Raw genomic sequence first — 20,689 nt, forward strand, 5'->3', positions numbered from 1 at the left:
GGCGGGAGGTGTTGTTTTGACTGACAGACCAAAAGGCAGAGCTGTTTTTTTATGTACACTCACTGGGCTTATGCGCTTGGCAGCTCTGTAAACTCTGCTGGCTGGCCGGGCCTCTCTCGCAGCTAACGAGGCATAGGGTGTGATTCTAACATGATTATAATAAGATTGATGTGATTAGTTCAGTCTTCCCTGCGGGGCCCCATCCCTAGCCCTGAGCCCTGCTGACTCGCAGGTTTCGGTCCCGCCTGACTTGACGTGTCAGAATCACTCGGAGTCAGACAATTTACCACCATTATCCAACCTGATTTGCCCCCCCCCCCCCCCCCCTCTCCGCCGCATTGATTGGCACCATAGCCCAAAGGTCTAGTCCTCTCTGGGAAAACATGTTGGTCCTAGTTTGGTATTCCTGGTATTTAATAGAATAGGCCCTCTCCCCTTAACTCCAAACTAGACAAGTAATTCAATAACAAACAGCCCTCTGGCTGGATTACCTTCAGCAACCTCTCCTCATATTTTTTCTCTCCATCTCTCACTGTTTAATCAAAGCAGAGGGATTCATAGTAAAGTTCATCAGACACACTTCTCTCTCTGTCTTTATGTTGAGCAGCAGGCCCAGAGGAGGGTCCTTGAGGAGCAGCATTCTACTGGCACAGGCAAAGGAACCCCAGGAGTGGCTGCCGTGGCACCCCCCAGTAGTAAAGGTCCAGTAGTAAAGGTCCCAGTCATAAAGCCCCCTGAAATATCCAATTGTCACCCCCTTATTCCCCCCACTATAGTAGTAAAGGTCCCATTCATACAGCCACCGGCCCCAGTCAAAGTACCAGAGCCTGAGCCTGCGGTGGCGGTTGTAGAGCCTGAAGTGGTAGCAGCTGAGGTTGAAGTTGAGACCCCAGTCAAAGCTCCAGTGGAGGTTGAAGTCGAGGCCCCAGAAGAAGTCCCAGTCGAGGCCCCAGAAGAAGTCCCAGTCGAGGCCCCAGAAGAAGTCCCAGTCGAGGCCCCAGAAGAAGTGCCAGAAGAAATCCCAGTCGAGGCCCCAGAAGAAATCCCAGTCGAGGCCCCAGAAGAAGTCCCAGTCGAGGCCCCAGAAGAAGTCCCAGTCGAGGCCCCAGAAGAAGTCTCAGTCGAGGCCCCAGTCGTAGAAGCAGAAGCTCCAGTTGAGCCCCCTACAGAAGAAACTACAGCAGGGCAGGAAGTTGAAGAAAGCATCATTCCAGGGACTGAGCCAGTAACTGAGGTAAGTACCCGCTCTCCCATTTTGAATTTGTTTGGGAATGGGGAGGATATGGGTTCAGGTGGTTTCTGATGTGTTGGGCAAGGACTGGGATTTTTTTACATTTCTTTTCACAAGTGACATAGTTTCTGTACTTAACATTAAACCAGCACCCAATACTTGAGTAAAGTTATATCTTTGCTGTGCAAAATGGTTCCCTGGTTGCTTTGCTGTGCAAAATGGTTGCCTTGGTTGCTTTCCATGGAAATGAGATGAAGTAGCGTTAGCGTGGTGTGGAAAGGAGATGGGGGGGGGGGGGCAGTAGGAGAACAGCATGTTCTATTTAACAGAGGTTGTACATGTACAGGAGTGTAGGCAGGGCCCCTGTTGCAGTCACTATACATTAACCTTGTCTACTGTAATTTGTCTTGGATGGATTTGTCTGTTCTAAAACTGATTTCACTTGTGTTTTCCAGAAGATTGTGGGAAGAGTAACTTAATAACATGAGAATACTTTCCTCTAAAGCTGTTTTAAGGTTTTCTAATGAACCAGGTTAGCTAACACTTTCCCCTACACGTGACTGGCGTTAGTGCAATATTTTCTAAAGTTCCTCCGATGCTGTAGCTATGACCAGATATGACGTGTGTGCTGACATGTGCTCTCACATGTATGTGAGTGTTTAGCGAGGGATAAGGGGCTGGTTATATATGATGATGGACTCACGGTCAGCCGATAGAGCTCCACAGTAAAGTACCAGCCCCTCACTCCCCTTGCAGTCTCTGAGGGCCCAGGCGGTGTTCAGCCCTCGGATCCCCCCCCCCCCCCCCCCCCCCCCCCCCCAGCCCTCTTTTCCTCAGCCCTATGCTGCTGCGTTCACCGTAGACATGCCAGAAACGCCTTAGACACACACATACAGGCTTTCATAAAGGTACTTTGGACTCACGCACACACATAGTGGGTGTGTTATACACACTCGGTGTCAGGATAGTTTTATATAGTTGGTAAGATTTGCACATCCTTGTACTCTTAACATAGGAGCACTGAGACACTGCACTCGCCCAAATCCATAAACCGTCGGTGCAGGTAGAGAAAGGCTTGACAGTTGGTGGCTCTGGTCAGTCAGTCGGTTGCGGTTTCTTCACGATGGGGCTCATATTCAGCTGGCTGATGGGGCCAAGGCCCCTAGACTCCACACCCCTACTGGACGTCACCGTAGAGACACAGGTAAGCCCCCCCCCCTCTGATGGGGGGTGTGTTTATCTTATCCTGGAGGGAGGGGGCGGGACATCTGAGGCCAAACATTTTGTACCAGGCAGCTTTCTCTCTTGGCTCCTCCTCTTTCCTGCTCTTCCCCTCTTGTGTGCCCAATTATAGGGCCCCTATAGAGGTGCACTTTCTGTCTGGCACCTGTTGTCACCTAGTGCCTCTGCATGATGTCCCCCCACCCTTGAGCCCCCCACCTTTCTAGTGCCTGCCTTCCTGGGCTGACTGAAACTAGGCATTTGTTATGAAAGGTGACCATTTTTTTTCTCCACTTCACCCATCTCTCTCTGTCTCCCACATGTGGAAGCATTTACCATATAGGAAGCTTCTCCAGAATATAAGACGAGGCTAGCTCTCCTATGTGTGCTGAATCATTTCTTTATTTTGGTCTCCAAAAGTTCCCCCCCATTGGAATTCTGTAGTAAATGTCATTGTTCGTTTTTTACATTGTGGGTATATTGTTCCCTAGCTTCTACAGCAAAAACAGGAACTTGGCTACTAGGAAAGAGGAGGAGGAAGGGGGTGTGTACTAGGAACATTATGTCCATAATGTTCTCTGAAGGGGTTCAACTGTGGTTTGTCTGATAGAAAGGGCTGCACTAGGATCAGTTTTGTACATTTTGGCAAGACAGAGCTGCGATCAGACCAGTTTGGTACACAGTGTTCCACAACAGCTAGGGATGGTAGTAGTGGCTGTGGCTATGTGAATATAGGCTGCCAGTGGAAGGCCTGTAGCCCACAGTCTCTCCCTCCCTCTACACAGCTCTACCTGAGCTATATATTTACTTACCTTTAGCTATAGACTATGTTCTTGTTCAGTATAGTTATGGTGGCTCCTTTGTTTAAGGGTCCCTTCAACGGATCACTTTTAGACCCCTTGTCTTAGTAACATAACGTGTTAGAAAAATGCTGATGACTTTTTCTGTTAAAGGTCCCCAAAGCACACACATCCCTGGGATGCTCGTCTTTTCAGTTCGCTGCAGCTAGCGACTGGAACGAACTGCAACGAACACTCAAACTGGACAGTTTTATCTTAATCTCTTCATTCAAAGACTCAATCATGGACACTCTTACTGACAGTTGTGGCTGCTTTGCGTGATGTATTGTTGTCTCTACCTTCTTGCCCTTTGTGCTGTTGTCTGTTCCCAATAATGTTTTTACCATGTTTTGTGTTGCTATCATGTTGTTGTCATGTTGTGCTGCTACTGTGCTGTGTTGTCATGTGTTGCTGCCTTGCTATGTTGTTGTCTTAGGTCTCTCTTTATGTAGTGTTGTGTTGTCTCTCTTGTCGTGATGTGTGTTTTGTCCTATATTTATATATATATATTATTATAATATATTTTTTAAATTCCAGCCCCTGTCCCCGCAGGAGGCCTTTTGGTAGGCTGCCATTGTAAATAAGAATTTGTTGTTAAGTGACTTGCCTAGTTAAATAAAGATTAAATTAAATAAAAACATATAACTGCCCATTTGAACAGAGGTGTTCTATCTGCAGTTTGTATAATTTCGGTGTTTGACCATGTTCTGAGGTTTGGTCAATGTGGAGGTCGTGTGATTAGTGTCATCTGCTGTGATGGAACTGAGTCGGGGTGTTTTGTTAAGGTGTTATTCTTGTTGACTTGCTAATGGAACACTATCTCCCTCCAATAGGGTACCCGTTTTAGACAGGCTTTTTTCTGGCCTGGTTAGTGTCATTTGTAAAGTAGCATATAGACTTTATGTAGGAGGGTATGCTCCAGTCCCAGAAATTGTAAATTATTTACAATCTCTGCACAAATGATGTGCTGTAGACCGTGTCAGTATTGGTCAACACACCTGATAGCACAGTGTGTGTGTTCAGTACCAAGTGTGCATGCTGTGAATTACGCACCAAGGTGGGGAGATGGACCATGTGGCACAGAAGACAAAGGCTTGGCGGAGGGGAGGGGGTGAAGGTAAAGATGGTTTCCTCGTAACCTCCAGCTTGAGCTATCAATAGATATTTGTTCTCTTTTCTCTGCCTGCCATGGAGAGAGGGAGATAGGAGGGGGGCGTGGCAGATCTCTGGCATTATGTAATTGGCTCTAACGTAACTTCGTGTTCCATACCCCCCCCACACACATACTCCTATGTAGCCGACACAAAGCCAGCACTGAGGGAGGTGTGTGTGCAGTGCACCCCTAGTGTATTTTGTAAGGAAAGGTTTATGATCTCTGAAAGTATATTTAGCAAAAACCTTGCATTTTTTACACATGAGTGAAAAACATAACAATTGGGCACCACTGACCCACCCACCACTGTTTCTAAAATAAAATGCCATCATGTAGTTGTATTAATTATTTAATACAGAATTTAAATCTGAATTGCTTAATCCTAACCTGATGTTCCAAACCGGATGACTGCTACTCTGCCACTCCAATATCAGGCTAGTTTAACTTTATATCCACTTGACTATAGCAGTCAGTGAAATGTATATTCATAACGACTCCTTTCTCTCTACTTCTTCTAGGCCATACCCATTCCTGAGGCCCCTGTGTCAGTTCTTGCTGAATTTAAGGTAACCCCCCCCCCCCTCTCTCCAATCAACTCACTGAACTCTATTCCTCAACTCGCTGAACCAGTCATGGAGCCCCCGGGCACCCCGAAATTATCCCACAAGTCATCTGCTGCTGCTCAAACATGGCTCTGGTTGAGCAGCAGGGTCTGAACAAAGAACAAGCCTATCTACAGAAAGGTGTTCCTACATGCAGCTAACAAAAATACATGGAAATGTCTGCTCTATCCAAAATTACAACCAACTTATTGCAGCATTACCGCAAAAAAAAGACCAACATTGGATAAAGAAAATTGTTCAAAAAAATAAGTATAACAGTTTTATGTAAGGACCAAAAAATTTACAGATGTGACACACAGATTGCAAAATAGTTGTGAAGAGATTTTCGATGTACCGATTCCATCACACTTGGTTCATGAACTGATACACAAAACGACGCCGGATGCTAAATGTTAATTATTATACAAAAATTCTTGCAACCAATAGAATGTTATAGCTTTGCAGCTTTGCAGATTTTTCTGCGAAGAGACAGAATCATTAGATAATTTTGAAATGTAGCTTGTTTTTGGTTGCAGGTTCAGGATTGGCTGAAGAATTGCAACATTTACCTGGAGTTAACTCTGCAAATAGCACTGCTGGGTGATCTGAAAAGTAATAGTCAATCAATCAATAATATAATAATATTCATAGCAAAAGTGTTTATCTTTAATTGACAATCTCTAAACTACAGTATGAGAATAGAAAGGTTCATAACTTTTGTGAAACATCACAGCACAATTGAAAAATTCGGAAAGTATTTAGGCCCCTTGACTTTTTCCACATTTACATCAGTATTCAGACCCTTTACTCTGTACTTTGTTGAAGCACCTTTGGCAGCGATTACAGCCTCGAGTCTTCTTGGGTATAAGATTGGGAGAAACTCCCCAAAACAAAGTGTGCCATTCTTCTCTGCAGATCCTCCCAAGCTCTGTCAGATTGGATGGGGAGCGTCGCTGCACAGCTATTTTCAGGTCTCTCCAGAGATATTCGATCGGGTTCAAGTCCGGGCTCTGGCAGGGCCACTCAAGGACATTCAGAGACTTGTCCTGAAGCCACTCCTGCGTTGTCTTGGATGTGTATTTAGGGTTGTTGTCCTGCTGGAAGATGAATCTCTTTGCCCCAGTCTGATGTCCTGAGCACTCTGGAGCAGGTTTTCACCAAAGATCTCTCTGTACTTTGCTCCATTCATCTTTACTACTCTCCCAGTCTCTGCCACTGAAAAACATCCCCACAGCATGCTGCCACCACCATGCTTCACCATAGGGATGGTGCCAGGTTTCCTCCAGACGTGATGCTTGGTATTCAGGACAAAGAGTTCTATCTTCGTTTCATCAGACTAGAGAATCTTGTTTCTCATAGTCTGAGAGTCTTTAGTTGCCTTTTGGCAAACTCCAGGTGAGCTGTCATGTACCTTTTACTGAGGAGTGGCTTCCGTCTGGCCACTCTACCATAAAGGCCTGATTGGTGGAGTTCTGCAGAGATGGTTGACCTTCTGGAAGGTTCTCCGATCTCCACAGAGGAACTCTGGAGCTCTGTCAGAGGGACCATCGGGTTCTTGGTCACCTACCTGACCAAGGCCCTTCTCCCCCGATTTTATTTTTTTTATTTTTTATTTTACCGTTATTTTACCAGGTAAGTTGACTGAGAACACGTTCTCATTTGCAGCAACGACCTGGGGAATAGTTACAGGGGAGAGGAGGGGGATGAATGAGCCAATTGTAAACTGGGGATTATTAGGTGACCATGATGGTTTGAGGGCCAGATTGGGAATTTAGCCAGGACACCGGGGTTAACACCCCTACTCTTACGATAAGTGCCATGGGATCTTTAATGACCTCAGAGAGTCAGGACACCCGTTTAACGTCCCATCCGAAAGACGGCACCCTACACATTGCTCAGTTTGTCCGGGCGGCCAGCTCTAGAAAAGTCTTGGTGGTTCCAGACTTCTTCCATTTAAGAATGATGGAGGCCACTGTTTTTGGAGACCTTCAATTCTGCAGACATTTTTTGGTACCTTTCCCCATATCTGTGCCTCGACACAATCCTGTCTCGGAGCTCTACGGACAATTCCTTCGACCTCATGGCTTGGTTTTTGCTCTGACATGCAATGACAACTGTGGGACCTTACATAGACAGGTGTGTGTCTTTCCAAATCATGTCCAATCGATTGGAGTCCACCTGTGGTTAATTCAATTAAGTTGTAGAAACATCTCAAGGATGATCAATGGAAACAGGATGCACCTGAGCTCAATTTCAAGTCTCATAGCAAAGGGTCTGAATACCTATGCAAATAAGGTATTTGTTTTTTATTAGGAAACATTTCTAAATCTGTTTTCGCTTAGTCATTTTGGGGCATTGTGTGTAGATTGATGAGAAAAAATACTTTATTTAATCCATTTTAGAATAAGGCAGTAACAAAATGTGGAGAAAGGGTCTGAATACTTTCCGAATGCACTGTATTTCAGTAACACTACTAAGAATGCAAGATGCCAAAGCGAGGAACCCCAAATAAAGAACTGTCCAGTCCACAATGGAACATAGTTGTACTTTGCAGTCATGAGAGGAAATGTTTTAATTCCATTAAATGTAATTGAATCTCCCAGAAGTGTTACTGGCCTCAGCTCTTCCTTCCTATTTTGTTTTATTATAGATATCACATGTACACTCAGCAACGCCGATGAGTACCTCGACGATGAAGACTGACTGATTTAATATATTTTAGAATAAAGCTGTAACGTAAAATGTGGAAAAAGTCAAGGGGTCTGAATACTTTCCGAATGCACTGTATATGGCAAATAAAAAATCTAAACTGGATGGTGTTCAGAGATAGATGGGAGGGGTTGAGGGTAGCTGAAGCATGAGACTAAAAACAAACAAAAATAACTAATGTATAATATACTATGCCCGTAAAATGTATAAAGTATGTAAAGCTGGAAGTAGAATCGATTAGCTTAGTCCAATTAGGGGAGGGGTGGTAGGGTTAGGGGAAAATAATAAAGTACAAATATATATATATATGGGGGATTGGAAATTATGCAGACAATTGCATTGACAGAAGCCACAATCTATTTGCATTATTAAAGCTGATCCACCCCCTAAAATAAAAATGTTTACAAATAATTTTTTAAAAGGTGATCCTACTAGTATGACACCTTCCTCCGACCTTTTCACTACCAGTGTGTTCAACAACTACCTCTCCTTCTGCATTAAGTTGGACCATTAACGGTACTCTTTATTTTATAAATATGTACACTAACTCCTTGTTGTCCCTGTTCAGGTCGAAAACTCCGTAGCCATTACCACAGAGATCGCACAGGTAAAATATTACCTTTGTCGCTAGTCTGTCACTGTGCAATGTGAAAATAATATAGTGCATGCCATTTTAGTCCAGGTGATACTGGGCCCGGTTTCCTAAAACCATCGTTATTAATGTTGCACTTGAAAACGTTAGTAATTTAACGGCTGCCTCAGACCACTCATAGAGCAGCTAAGTGCATCGTAGGGTGCTTTTCCCCCCTCCCGTGTCACTTTACACAGAAGATCTCCACTAAACATACAATCACAGGGTTTATCCATCTCTGAGTTCTATTTATCTACTTCTAGACTACTGTCTGTAATTGCTCAATATATTTCATGATGTGTAGCCTAATGTGCGCAATGATGAATTAATGGATTTTTATTGGGTAAGCATTAGAATTAGCCACCTCAATATTTACACCTGTAGGTGGTAATATTGCTCTAGGAGCTGATCAGTCATCTGTAGTGTGAAATAATTCTAATGTTATGGTAAGATTTGAATAGGGAAAGCTGATCTTTTGATTCTATCAGTATTGGCACATGCTCCAACAATGCACTTAGCGACCACTCTCTCTGAGGGGTGTTTTGGGAAACGCATCTTCGGCCATTGTAAGAAAGATGCCTCGTTAAAACACTCGTAAGCCTAAGTTCCATCGCTATCGGGAAACCGGGCCCAGGTGCAATGTAGAATCTGCAGTGAATCTAAGGTGCTTCATTAGTAGCCTACTGTGTGTATATCAGCCATACTGCCCTTGCATGGTGTGGCGTTTGACGGTGTTCCACTGCATGTTTAGACTCATGACGAGCCGTGGCTCGAGGCTGAAGTGGAGGCTGAAGTGGAGGCTGAAGTGGAGGCTGAAGTGGAGGCTGAAGTGGAGGCTGAAGTGGAGGCTGAAGTGGAGGCTGAAATAGTTGACGAGGTCCATGCGAAAGTAGAGGCAGTAGTTGAGGAAGAACCAGAGCCCGATCCCGTGGTCAAGGCCGAAGCTGCCCCAGTTGTAGATGCTGAACTTGAACTCGAAGAGTCGGGAATCAAAGACGGAGACAGTCCTTTTGTCAAAGCTGAAGTCATTCCTGAAGATATTGATGTCGAAGAGGTGCTACATCTCTCTGCCTCTGTTGAAAACTCAACTCGAGCCCTTTGTGTTCTGTTACGTGATGTTGTCTTGTGTGAATGTGCATGTAGTGTGTGGTTTGCTCGGTTCCTTCCCTTTTCTCTTAAACAGCATTCAGAAAGCATCTGATAATTTTTTTATTTTAGATTTTTTTATTGTAATTTCTCTTCTTTTCAGCATGAGACTGTTATGACAGAGGCACCTGAAGAGGTTTCAGTGGTAAGCTGAATTTCTTACTACATTGAACAAAAAAATAAACGCAACATGCAACAATTTCAAAGACTTTACTGAGTTACAGTTCATATAAGGATATCAGTAAATTGCAAATAATTCATTAGGTCCTAATCTATGGATTCCACATGACTGGGAATACAGATATGCATCTGTTGGTCACAGATACCTTGAAAAAAGGTAGGGTCATGGATCAGAACCAGTCCGGTATCTGGTGTGACCACAATTTGCCTCATGCAGCGCAACAATTCCTTCGCATAGAGTTGATCAGGCTGTTGATTGTGGCCTGTGGAATGTTGCTGGATATTGGCGGGAACTGCAACACGCAGTTGTACACGTCGATCCAGTTCATCCCACATGCTCAATGGGTGACTTGTCTGGTAAGTATGCAGGCCATGGAAGAACTGAGACATTTTCAGCTTCCAGGAATTATGTACAGATCTGTCCAGTACAGTTGAAACTGGGATTAATCTGTGAAGAGCACACTTTTCCAGCATGCCAGTGGCCATCGAAGGTGAGCATTTGCCCACTACTGAAGTCGATTACGACGCTAAACTGCTGTCAGGTCAAGACCTTGGTGAGGACGACGAGCACGCAGATGAGCTTCCCTGAGAAAGTTTCTGACAGTTTGTGCAGAGATTCTTCGGTTGTGCAAACCCACAGTTTCATCCTGGACTGCCGTGGTTACATGTGGTCTGTGGTTGTGAGGCCGATTGGACATACTGCCAAATTCTCTAAAACGACGTTGGAGGCGGCTTATGGTAGAGAAATGAACATTCAATTATCTGGCAACAGTTCTGGTGGACATTCCTGCAGTCATTATGTCAGTTGCAAGCTCCCTCAAAACTTGAGGCATCTGTGGCATTGTGATTTGTGTGACAAAATTATACGTCTTAGTGGCCTTTTATTGTCCCCAGCACAAGGTGCACCTGTGTAATGATCATGCTGATTAATCAGCTTCTTAATATGTCACACTTGTCAGATGGATGGATTATCTTGGCAAAGGAGAAATGCTCACTAACAGGGATGTAAACAAATTTGTGCACAAAATATGAGAGAAATTAGCTTTTTGTCCATATGGGAAATTTCTGGGATATTTTATTTCAGCTCATGAAATATGGGACCAACACTTTACAACACTTTTTATATTTTTGCTCAGTATCTTTTTTAATTGTGCAACTTCTTATACATTGTAATGATGTGCGCTGAGAGTCGAAACATAAAATGGGGCGGCAGGTAGCCTAGTGGTTAGAGCGTTGGACTAGTAACCGAAAGGTTGCAAGATTGAATCCCCGAGCTGACAAGGTAAAAATGTTAACCCACTGTTCCTAGGCTGTCATTGAAAATAAGAATTTGTTCTTAATTGACTTGCCTAGTTAAATAAAGGTTAAAAAAATAAAACGGAACATAATACAAAACAAGAAGCACAGACAGGAAACAGAAACAATGACGCCTGGGGAAGGAACCAAAGGGAGTGACATATATAGGGCAGGTGATCAAGGAAGTGAGGGAGTCCAGGTGAGTGATGGTGACAGGTGTGTGCCATAATGAGCAGCCTGTTGACCTAGAGGCCGGAGAGGGAGCACATGGGACATATTATCTAGATGAATTTTCAAAGCGTTCGTATCAGTTCAACGCAGGCTGGGCTTTTGAGCTAGTGATCGTTCCTATTAGGAAGAATCGCTGGAGCACTTCACAAATTTGACACTTCTGTGTTTGCTTAATACAAACAGGACCCAGGAAGCAATGGTAGATTGTCACCTAATTTTTGACTTGGTGTTAAACTGACATGTGCCCCAACCTCTCACCTCCCAGGAGACAGAAATTATCCCAGAAAAGCTGTGGAAGCCCGTGGATGCACAGGTCGAAGAAGCCCCCATAGCCGAGGTCGCTCCAGCAGAGCTCCTCGTAAAGGTAAGGCTGACCAAGATATGGCATTCTCAGTCCGTTCACTTTTCTAAGTAAGAAAGTTGAAATGGAAGTGAAGTTGGAATTTGTATTTCTGAACATTGGGCTCATGTGTAACTCTGTCTATTCTCTCCAGGCCCCAGTAGACCCTGTCATCAACATAATGGCTGACTTTGCCATCACAGAATCTGTTCCCGTTGTGGAGGCAGCCATGGCTGAGCAGGTGAAACTCACGCTCCAATCATACCCACTCTTGACACATACACACAATGACCACATTTAGGTGTGCACAGTATTCCAGATAGTAGCACATACAGTGCCTTGCAAAAGTATTCATCCCCCTTGGCGTTTTTCTTATTTTGTTTCATTACAACCTATAATTTTAAATTGTTTTTTTGTTGGATTTCATGTAATGGACATATACAAAATAGTACAAATTGGTGAAGTGAACTGAAAAAAATTACTTGTTTCAAAAAATTCTAAAAAATAAGAAAAACAGAAAAGCGGTGCGTGCATTGGTATTCACCCCCTTTGCTATGAAGCCCCGAAATAAGATCTGGTGCTACCAATTGCCTTCAGAAATCACATAATTAGTTAGATTGCACACAGTTGGACTTTATTTAAGTGTCACATGATCTCAGTTATATATACAAACCTGTTCTGAAGGGCCCCAGAGTCTGCAACACCACTAAGCAAGGGGCACCACCAGGCAAGCGGCACCATGAAGACCAAGGAGCTCTCCAAACAGGTCAGGGACAAAGTTGTGGAGAAGTACAGATCAGGATTGGGCTATAATATCCCAAACTTTGAACATCCCACAGAGCACCATTAAATCCATTATAAAAAAATTGAAAGAATGTGGCACCACAACAAACCTGCCAAGAGGGCCGCCCACCAAAACTCACAGACCAGGCAAGGAGGGCAACAAAGAGACCAAAGATAACCCTGAAGGAGCTGCAAAGCTCCACAGCGGAGATTGGAGTATCTGTCCATAGGACCATTTTAAGCCGTACACTCCACAAAGCTGGGCATTATGGAAGAGTGGCCAAAAAAAAGCCATTGCTTAAAGAAAGAAATAAGCAAACACGTTTGGTGTTCATCAAAAGGGATTTGGGAGACTCCCCAAACATATGGAAGAAGGTACTCTGGTCAGATGAGACTAAAATGTAGCATTTTGGCCATCAAGGAAAACGCTATGTCTGGCACAAACCCAACACCTCTCATCACCCCGAGAACACCATCCCCACAGTGAAGCATGGTGGTGGCAGCATCATGATGTTTTTCATCGGCAGGGACTGGGAAACTGGTCAGAATTGAAGTAATGATGGATGGCGCTAAAAACAGGGAAGTTCTTGAGGGAAACCTGTTTGTCTTCCAGAGATTTAAGTTGGGACGGAGGTTCACCTAGCAGAGACCTACCCCAAGAGACTTGCAGCTGTATAAGGTGCATAAGGTGGCTCTACAAAGTATTGACTTTGGGGTGTGGGGGGGGGGGGTGTGGGGGGGGGGGGGGGGGGGGTGAATAGTTATGCACGCTCAAGTTCTGTTTTTTTTTGTCTTCTTGTTTCACAAATGAAAATATTTAGCATCTTCAAAGTGGTAGGCATGTTGTGTAAATCAAATGATACAACCCCCCCCAAAATCTCATTTAATTCCAGGTTGTAAGGCAACAAAATATGAAAAATGCCAAGGGGGGTGAATACAGCAAGCCACTGTATCCCGCTTAGGGTCTTGTTCGGGATAAGCTGTTTACATGCATTTTTGATATCCCGCTCACGAATATCCCGGTTTCCATGAATAAACAGAATATTCCTCGTATGGGTTAAATGGAATAGTAACTGAAATCCGGACACTGACTGTAGGTCTATAACCTCTCACATGTAGAGTAATAAAATATGACCTCTGCAGAATTATGCATTTCTTGCAGTAAAATTAGACAACAAATTGTAATTTTGTTTCAGGAACAGGAGTGGAGTAATGTGATTTCTTTCAGCATCTTTTAAGAAAACAAGTTACACGTGCATTATCTTTGACACTTATGCAAGCAGACAGTATTTCAACCACATAAAATATGCACCCAAGACGAACTTTAGTCTTCTGAGCAACAAGTTATGACAAGAAGAGAAGCTGCATGTATCTAACTATAGTTGACAAATGGCCTACCAAATGTTGGAAAATATAGGCAGAAAAGTACCCAAATTAGGGGTGAAAGTAGCATAAGCCAGTAGGCTATACGGTCCAAATAATTTGTTATGGAGGATCGAACTACATAGCTATAACATACTTTTTAAAATAATTTGTTTTGGAGGATCGAACTACATAGCTATAACATACTTTTTAAAATGATTTGTTTGACAATCAGATGAGAACATCACAACACCCATATGTGAAACAGTCCCTGCGGAGACCGTGAAAAACAACAGTAAACGGGATAAGATGTTTACATGCCACAGTATCCTGTCAAAAATCAACATATCCCAGGTTTCTTTTCGGGGTTTCGCATAACCGCGATACAAGCTTTTTCGTGTTATTGTAAACGGGATATGATGTTTATATGCGTCAACTAAAAAACAGAATACTTGAGTATCCAGAATAATAAGAGGATATTGGTGTGCATGCAGATGTGGTCACATGTTGTTTTGGCACACCTTCAATCAAACCTGCTGATGTCCCCTTCCTCAAGTTCGACTGCGTGTCATCTCTGTTCAGGTGCCCGCAGTCCCAACGGATTCACTTGACGCCCTATCGGAGTTGCTGAACGACATCACTCGAGTCACTGAGCCTGCCCCTGTCACAGCTGAAAAAGTCATTGACGTGAGTCTCCTACATTTCTCTATGCAGAGATGCTTTAGTAGAGCAGACGTGACACACAAAACACACTCCTGTAACCCTGTTGTCTGGTTGGTCTCAGGAGCCAGAGTGTGAGGAGAAAGAGGTGACAAAGATGGGGGTGAGAGACGACGTACTTCCACCCGATTACCGGCCCTGCTCGGAGGGCCTGCTGGTCAGAGTTGAATCATAATAACCTAAACTTCTCATCCACTCACTAACTTTGAATAATGAATTCAACCAACTCTTTACTCAATCACCTTGCTATATAATAAGCCTTAACATAATCAAACACTTGGGTGTAGGCTATCCCATCATAACTTGCCTAATTTTAAATTCTCTCGCATATTTTGAAATGTGGCATTCCAGTGGTTCTTCCTCTCTGCCATCTGTGGATCGATCCTCCCTCGCCTCTCTCCTTGTGGTCTTCCTTTTTACATTCTGTTCATTCCCTTGGTTGTGGGCTGCTCCAGCTTGTTTCATTGCATTGGGCATGCCAAGTACTGTAGTGGGACTAATGTTTTTTTTTTTTACTACTCTGGATATTGATTAATTAGGATCCCCATTAGCGACAGCTAGTCTTACTGGGGTCCGACAACAAAACATATTAGACCAAAAAAATACTTTACAATTGTTACACACACCTCTTGGGAGGGAACACAACACCCTGCTACACTCAACTCCCGTGGAATGAAAGAGGTATGGGATTGCAGGTGCGGGTAAGGATGACAAAGGCAGAGAATTACACCGTTAACAGGGAATTTCTTCCTTCACACGGTAATTCTGGGTCAAAGGGTCTGACGGAACCAAAGCAAAGAAAGTTAAAGTTAAAGAGCCCCCTCTCCTACCCACAACTTATCTATTCTTAACGCCACCTGGCGTGCTAACCAAAATACAGAGGGTAGTCCGCCCAGGTCTTACCTAGTGTGCATAGACAGAGTACATACTATGGGTATATGTATTCCCGCAGGCCTCTTGCCTAAGCACTCCCAAGGTGCCTTCCCCTTCCACCCTGGAAACAAATGAAACAGAATAATCAAAACAGTCCTTTTGACATAAACATATCTCCGCAGGACCAGCTACAAAATTATTCACAAAAAGTGTCTGAGCAACAACCAACACAGAATTTCAAAGAAGCTCTCCCTGAGCAACAAACAATACTGGGGCATACCCAGAAGCTCTTTCTTCCTAACAAAGGAACTCTGGCTTTTTAGCTGCACAAGGAGTCTAATTGAAGATAGCTGTACCCTTTGACGAGAGGGCGGGGTCAGAGCTCCAATTATCGATGGGTCCGACCAATCAGCTGCTTAGGACTTCAGGAAGCCATTTCCTGAAATACACACATAGACACATACAAACCCACAACAACACAGAAATTGGGGAACGTAACACAATTTACATACATTTAAAAACATGTCATGTGTGTGCATCTATCAGTTATAAGTCAGTACATACACACAACAAGTAGGTCACATGGGGTAAGAAGCTTTGTTGGGAAAGAACTTACAAGAAAGGCACTTCACTGTACTTGTGCGCGTGACAACTTGAAACTTAGTGGTGCGCTCAACAACATTGACTGTCTGCGTTTGCTTTCACAGGCTAAAGAGGATATTGAAGCCCAGAGACAAATCGAGGCTAAAAAGGATGCCATAGATGAGAAGATGGTCCTTGACGTCATCTCTGGAGATTTATCCGCCCCCCACCCTGTCATCTCAGAACTGCAGTGTCACACGCAGCTCGCCGCCCCCAAGGTAGGAACCTATATCGTATTGAACTCTCCCAACCAATTGTGATCAGTCTTTAAGTATTTCAAATCAACTACCCTCGGTTCTAAACTCTTGTCTTGTTCTTTTAGGATATCCCAGCAGAGGCCGTGCTGAATGGACAGATGGCAGCTGAGGTGGCCATTGAGGGATAGATCTCTATGGGTGACGACTTGTTTCATCTCCCTAAACACTGCATTTGAATGCATAAGGTCTGGATTGGCATTAACATTCTGTTATTGTTCCTGTCTCCCCACAGATTTCCTCAGTCAGTATGAAGGACTGAAGAGAGCCTGACGGTGAGCCGACCAGCGAACTTTACTTTTCATTTTTTAGGGCTTAAAGGGACCGCTGGGAAATTTGACAGACATCCAACACTCAGTGCCTTTCTTCCTTGGGTTCTTACAAAAAAAAATATTAAACAAGTTTAAAATGCGATATGAAGGTGGGGGAATAAGACGTTTTTTTTTAAATCAGAATGTGACTTTGGAATAAACAAATGATGGCTTTCATAGATTTCTGTATCCCATTGCGTGTATTGTGGATTTACATCAATTGTAAATGGCATGCATTGTGTATGAATACTGTAGAATTGATGAAGGTGGCAATGGCTTGTCTTCACATTTGGACCATGTTTGTATGGATGAGAGGGATTAATTCCTTGTACACGTTTCCTGTTTTAACCTGGTTTGACTCCTTTTTGTGAAGGGACAGTCTTCTCCCTATCCCCATTGTGGTACTTTTGTTTTTTCAGGGACTGTATGATGACAGCTCCACCCTCTTTACTGTGTAGTGTCAGTGTGTCTACAGTCCCAAGTCTGTCCTGGGCAATGTGAAATGGTGTGTAGTTTTAGGTCCTCTGACCAGATGCTCTTAACATTTAATTACCTACGCTGCCAACTGAAAACAGAGTACGGGGGCCTGTAGATCCTGTTTTTAGTTTTTCTGTTTTGTATAGACCATATGATGTGATACAACCGCTGTTTGTGTTCAGTTACGTGCTCTGGAAGAGACCATGGGGTTGTCATGTAATTGAGGAGCTGGGTTGGATTTCATTCACCTTTTTGAATAAAGATGTTACTCACTAAGTCCTTGATTCAGTTGTTGGCCTGTGTCCTACATTCCTTAGTAATCATGTTTTTGTTCGTTTTAACACATTCAGCTTGAGTTCCACATTAGCATAACGTTTGAAACTATAAATACTTTCAGGCAGCTGAAGCAAGCACATTTTGTGGGATGGAATACAGTTGTTATTAGCTCACAGTTCTTTATCAGTAATTAATAGCACCACAATCTAGAAATGTTGTGATCGCACAGTTGGAGAGTGTTAACATTACATGGCAAAGCATAGCATACGGGTATGTGAGCTTGTTACTTTACCAAAGTGAGACATAATTACAACCAGGATTTCTGTCTGAAACCTGTTCAGGAAAAACTCCAGGCTCTTTGCTTCTAGGATGTTCAATTAGGAGACTGGAAACATTTGACTTGTTGGGTGATTTATGTATTTATTTGGAGGATCTCCCCAGGTCCATAGATGTCTGCTACTTCGGCTGTGTTTACACAGGCAGCCTAATTCTGATCTTTTGACCAATTACTGGCAAAAGACATGATCTGATTGGTCAAAAGTCCAATTAGTGGAAAAATATCAGAATTGGGTTGCCTGTGTTAATGCAGCCTTAAAAGGATACTTCGGGGTTTTGGCAATGAATTGCTTTATTTACTTCCCCATAATCTCCCATGGTCAGATTCTGCATGTGAAGTTACAAACGTGTGAGAATTTCTCTTCTGGGTAACTGAGATTAACTTCCCCAGAGCCAGATGAACTCATGGATTTTTGTATCTCTGTGTGCAGTTTGAAGGGAGTTGCTAACTAGCGTTAGCGCAATGACTAGAGGTCTTTGGTAACAGTTAGCATGCTATTTCCATAGACTTCCAGTCATTGCGTTAACGCTAGTAAGGTTGGCTTCATGGCATTTATTACTATGGTCATTAAACACATGCTCCAGAACTTTGGCAACTAGTATATATTTTTTAAACCTCCCATTTTGGGCTGGATGTGTCAATATGTAGTTCATACATGCATAATCTATGAGCAGAATTACTGTCTTACCTCAATTAGCCACGAAATCCCTACTTTGAAAGCAACTGTTTTATGGATCTGTGCAGCGCCATTTCCCCCAAAATTGTCCCCATGTGGGCCAGCCCCATAGCAATTCGGGTTCCAGCCAATGTGCTTCAGACCCTTGCCATTTGAGTGAAAGCTAGAAAGATGCGCACACACAGCAGAGCGCGACAGAGAGCAATGACGTGGTGCACATATCTGCACATATGTGACGTAGTATACAATTTTAGGGGACCACTTTTGGCTCGTGAGCGCTATATTCAGAACTACTGGCTAAAAACGATATAAAAGTGAAATCAAATCAGCGATCCAGAGTAAAAAATATAATATATAAATAGTAACACAAGAAGAATAAAATACACAAGAATGAAGCTACAGTATATACAGGGAGTACCAGTACCAGATCAATATCCTGGGGTACGAGGTAGACGTGTACATAAAGGCAGGGTAAAGTGACTAGGTATCAGAATAGATAATAGCAATAAGAATAAGGAACAGAGTAGCAGCAGCATATGATGTGTGTGTGTGTGTGTGTGTGTGTGTGTGCGCATATCTAGTGTATGGGAATGTGTGTGGGTTTTGTGAGTGTCAGTGTAGTGTGCATATAGTGTATATACAGTGCATTTGGAAAGTATTCAGACCCCTTGACTTTTTCCACATTTTGTTACATTACAGCCTTATTCTAAAAGGGTTTAAGTAGTTTTCCCCCCTCATCAATCTACACACAATACCCCATAATGAAAAAGCAAAAATAGGTTAGACATTTTTGCTAATGTGTGTATATATATATATATATATATATATAGTTATGTAAATATATATATATATATAGTTATGTAAATATATATACTTATGTAAATGTGATATTTCATTATATCACATTTACATTAGTATACAGACCCGTCACTCAGTACTTTGTTGAAGCATCTTTGGCAGCAATTACAGACTCAAGTTGTCTTGGGTATGACGCTACAAGCTTGGTAAACCTATATTTGGGGAGTTTCTTCCATTCTACTCTGCAGATCCTCTCAAGCTCTGTCAGGTTGAATGGGGAGTGTCATTGCACAGCTATTTTCAGGTCTCTCCAGAGATGTTCAATCAGGTCCAAGACCGGGCTCTGGCTGGGCCACTCAAGAACATTCAGAGACTTGTCCCGAAGCCACTCATGCACTGTCTTGGCTCTGTGCTTAGGGTTGTCTTCCTGTTGGAAGGTGAACCTTCGCCCCAGACTGAGGTCCTGAACTCTCTAGAGCAGGTTTTCATCAAGGATCTCAAAGCCGCCCCTGCATTGTCTTGGCTGTGTGCTTAGGGTTGTTGTCCTGTTGGAAGGTGAACCTTCGCCCCAGTCTGAAGTCCTGAGCGAATTGGAGCAGGTTTTCATCAAAAATCTCTCTGTACTTTGCTCCGTTCATCTTTCCCTCAATCCTGACTAGTCTTCCAGTCCCTGCCGCTGAAAATCATCCCCACATCATCATGCTGCCATCCCCATGCTTCACTGTAGGGATGGTGCCAAGTTTCCTCCAGACGTGACGCTTGGCATTCAGGCCAAATATTTCTGTCTTGGTTTCGTGTGACCAGATAATCTTGTTTCTCATGGTTAGAGCCACTTAGGTGCCTTTTGGTAAACTCCAAGCGGGCTGTCATGTGCCTTTTACTGAGGAGTGGCTTCTATCTGGCCACTCTACCATAAAGGCCTGATTGGTGGTGTGCTGCAGAGATGGTTGTCCTTCTGGAAGGTTCTCCCATCTCCACAGAGGAACTCAAGAGTGCTGTCAGAGTGACCATCGGGTTCTTGGTCACCTCCCTGACCAAGGCCTTTCTCCCCCGATTGCTGTTTGGTCGGGCGGCCAGCTCTAAGAAGAGCATTGGTGGTTCCAAACTTTTTTCATTTAAGAATGACGGAGGCCACTGTGTTCTTGCAGACCTTCAACGCTGTAGAAATGCTTTGGTACCCATCCCCAGATCTGTACCTCGACACAATCCTGTCTCGGAGCTCTACGAACAATTCCTTTGACCTCATGGTTTGGTTTTTGCTCTGCCATGCACTGTCCTTATATAGACATGTGTGTGCTTTTCCAAATCATGTCCAATCAATTCGATTTACCACAGGTGGACTACAATCAAGTTGTAGAAACATCAAGGATGATCAATGGAAACCGGATGCACCTGAGCTTAATTTCGAGTCTCATAGCAAAGGGTCTGAATACTTATGTAAATAAAGTATTTCTGTTTTAAATTTTTTATACATTTGCTAACGTTTCTAAAGACTTGTTTTCGATTTGTCATTATGGGGTATTGTGTGTCGATTGACAATGATTTTTAAAATGTAATTCATTTTAGAATAAGGCTGTAACGATACAAAATGTGGAAAAAGT

General features: G+C 43.4%; 1 protein-coding gene across 1 annotated transcript in view; it reads left to right on the plus strand.

Moving 5' to 3' along the window:
- The window catches only part of LOC129852805 (calphotin-like), a 20,822-nt gene extending 3,545 nt beyond the window's left edge, over positions 1-17,277 (plus strand). The window contains exons 2-13 of the mRNA XM_055918456.1: positions 452-1,234; positions 4,963-5,010; positions 8,324-8,362; positions 9,138-9,440; positions 9,636-9,677; positions 11,505-11,603; positions 11,734-11,820; positions 14,307-14,411; positions 14,509-14,601; positions 16,025-16,177; positions 16,282-16,354; positions 16,449-17,277. Of these exons, the coding sequence (XP_055774431.1) occupies positions 452-1,234; positions 4,963-5,010; positions 8,324-8,362; positions 9,138-9,440; positions 9,636-9,677; positions 11,505-11,603; positions 11,734-11,820; positions 14,307-14,411; positions 14,509-14,601; positions 16,025-16,177; positions 16,282-16,344 (1,815 nt within the window). The 3' untranslated portion in view covers positions 16,345-16,354; positions 16,449-17,277. The remainder of the gene's footprint in view (positions 1-451; positions 1,235-4,962; positions 5,011-8,323; positions 8,363-9,137; positions 9,441-9,635; positions 9,678-11,504; positions 11,604-11,733; positions 11,821-14,306; positions 14,412-14,508; positions 14,602-16,024; positions 16,178-16,281; positions 16,355-16,448) is intronic.
- Positions 17,278-20,689: the final 3,412 nt, after the last annotated feature.

The sequence above is a fragment of the Salvelinus fontinalis genome, chromosome 4 (genome assembly GCF_029448725.1).
Source record: "Salvelinus fontinalis isolate EN_2023a chromosome 4, ASM2944872v1, whole genome shotgun sequence".
In the NCBI taxonomy this organism is placed as follows: Eukaryota; Metazoa; Chordata; class Actinopteri; order Salmoniformes; family Salmonidae; genus Salvelinus; species Salvelinus fontinalis.